General features: G+C 38.7%; 1 protein-coding gene across 1 annotated transcript in view; it reads right to left on the reverse strand.

The window, feature by feature from the left end:
* LOC107597070 (E3 ubiquitin-protein ligase TRIM39) overlaps positions 1 to 2,667 on the reverse strand; it is a 16,610-nt gene that overhangs the window by 7,876 nt on the left and 6,067 nt on the right. Inside the window, exons 4-5 of the mRNA XM_016287983.1 lie at positions 812 to 907; positions 376 to 609 (exon numbers count right to left, since the gene is read on the reverse strand). Coding sequence (XP_016143469.1) covers positions 376 to 609; positions 812 to 907 — 330 coding nt within the window. The remainder of the gene's footprint in view (positions 1 to 375; positions 610 to 811; positions 908 to 2,667) is intronic.

Raw genomic sequence — 2,667 nt, forward strand, 5'->3', positions numbered from 1 at the left:
AAAAAAAAAATATATATCTTTTGATCGGTTGTGTGCAGTTTTTATTTTTAATTAAAATACTGTTAATTGGCAGTCGTACCTCCTCAGAATGGTTTTTGTCAGAGCAAAACATGGTTGTGTTGTGGTGCTGTGAATGATTGCTAAGGGCTTTGGTATGTGGTTGCTAAGGTATTCTGAGTTTGTGTGTGTGTGTGTGTGTGTGTTGCTATGCTTTTGCCATGGCATTGAGGTGATTTCTGTCTCTATGACATTTAAAATAAAATAAATAGTAGAAGAGAAGAGACTGGAAAGATGACCAGGACAGTCTATTACTTAAATGAAATCTGATGCCTAAGGCATGTGTATGTTGTCTTGACACATAACAACATTATAGACCTTCAGTCCAGTGATGTAATTTTCAGTCTGGGCCAGTTTAGCCAGCGCTGTGCCCCTCTTCCTCAGCTCTGTGATCTCCTGCTCCAGCTCTCTGATCATGAGCTCAGCCTGGTGCTCTGCTGAGCGACGGTTTATCTCAGTCACTTCCAGCAGCCCGGCCTGACTGCGCTCGAGAGAGCTTATCAAAGCTCCAAACAGCTGCATGCTGCGCTGCACCTCATGCTCTGACAACATCTGGAGCACAGAGGGGAAGCAGAAGCAAGGATGATGGAAGGTTTTCATCATATATCTAGATTTAAGGATGATGAAAAACCCTGACACTGCTTCACTAAAAATCAGCTGACGTTAAAACCATAGCTGTTCACTTTTCTCTAAGACTTTTGAATTTTAGATGGTGCGGGATGAAGAAAACAAGTGAAGCTTCTGCGTTACTCACTTTCATATCAACTAGTGATTGTTTGATCTCGTCCACTTTCTGCATCCTCTCTTTGGTCATCTCCTGTATCTCAGTCTCTGTGATACCAATCTTCATCTGTGTGAAAGGAAACAGGAAATGATGTAGCAGGAAGTGCCCCAGATTTTACCAGTTAATGCATATAATGCAACATTTTAGCTCAAACAAGTGCTTATACTGTATGGCAGTGCTTCATGTATTCTTACCATACAATTTTACATCCCATCTAGTATTTAAATTTTGTGTCAGCTTCTTGATTTTGAATAATAGTAGTGGCCAATGATCAGTAATAGCCTATTCAGTGGACCCAGAAAGTACAGTATGTGGACACTCAAGCCAAACTTCCAATTGTACACACTAAAAAATGCTAGCTTATGGTGTACAACAGCTTGCCAGCAGGGGCGGTTCTGGAGGGATGGGGGGGTGGAAAGCTTGTTGACAGAACTAAATTTGGAATCATATCACACCAAACAATTTTGTGTGAAATGTGCAGTTTGTCCACATTATATATTAGTTAGTATATATATACAGTATATTAGGGCTGTCAACGTTAAAGCGTTAACGCATGTGATTAATTTTACTATCCTTAACGCGGATTGTACAATTTTACAATCCTTTAAATAATTTTACGCAATTAACGCAAAATTACTGAAGCACAACTTCTATTCAAACCCTTTAACCCAATTTTGCTTCTCTGCTTGCAATCAGATAATTTTAAGCTGCTAAACTCCGGGAAAGTTTTCAGTCTAATGATCCAGTGAGAGAATGCAAACAGTCAAACAGTCCGTCCAAAACAGCGCTAATATAAAGGAAACCAGGCTGATTAAATCAGAGATTGCAGAGAGAACAGAGGACTCATGTTGCGTTTTCAGTGAATTATTCATGCCAGTGTGTTTCGCTTTTAAACACGAGCTCTGTCATATTCTGTGATTGTCTCTGAAGAGCGCGAGCCCTCACATGTCGCGCTGTGTGAAGTACAGACTGAACGGATTGTCAACACATCCCACCGCTGTATGGCCAGATGAGACGCAAACTATGTTTTCTCGACTGGATAACCAGTCTCGCTAGTAAAGTTTTAATGGATGAAGACTGCAATCAAGGTAAAGACGATTGCGGTGGCGTACAGGAGTCGTGCAGTACAGTAAGCATGCGTGAGTCCGTTATATTAATGCATGTATGAGTGCTCTTGACGCACTGATCACACATTGTATTTATGCACAGGCACAGACATTTCCGTACATTCACGTTGTTTCCACACACATTCACGATAATGTTTTGATTTGTAATGTTTATGTTGCTGTGTTTAGTTATACTGAATGGATCCGTGTACTGTAGTAGTAGAGACATGCAGTCAGCAGGCGGTTGGTTTAGGGGTTTTTTGGCATCTCCATGTGGTCCTGTTCGGTATAGCAACTTGGCTTCTCTAAAATGTAAAAAAACTCTTTGCTGTTGCACTGTACACATACTATAAAATTCAGATATTTCTTTTCTTTCATATGTGCTTATATGGGCTCCTTATTTCATTTGGTTCTTTGGTGTCCTTTTGGAGTTCCTAAGTGTCCTTTTTTGGAAAGACATCTAAATTTATCTTTAAAAAAGCTTGCAGAAAATACAGATTTTTGAGAATCACACTTCAATCTTTTGGTTTACTTTGCTGGATATAGCAAATGATGACAAAATAAACATTTGAAACAAGGTAAATGGTCTATGCTTAATTTCATGAAGTGTGTGATTAATCGTGATTAATCACAGAAAAAGGATGTGATTAATTAGATTAAAAATTAATTTGTTAAAAAATATATATATATTTTTATATATTGACAGCTCTAATATATATA

Source organism: Sinocyclocheilus grahami, unplaced genomic scaffold (genome assembly GCF_001515645.1).
Source record: "Sinocyclocheilus grahami isolate Dianchi unplaced genomic scaffold, SAMN03320097.WGS_v1.1 scaffold227.1, whole genome shotgun sequence".
NCBI classification, from domain to species: domain Eukaryota; kingdom Metazoa; phylum Chordata; class Actinopteri; order Cypriniformes; family Cyprinidae; genus Sinocyclocheilus; species Sinocyclocheilus grahami.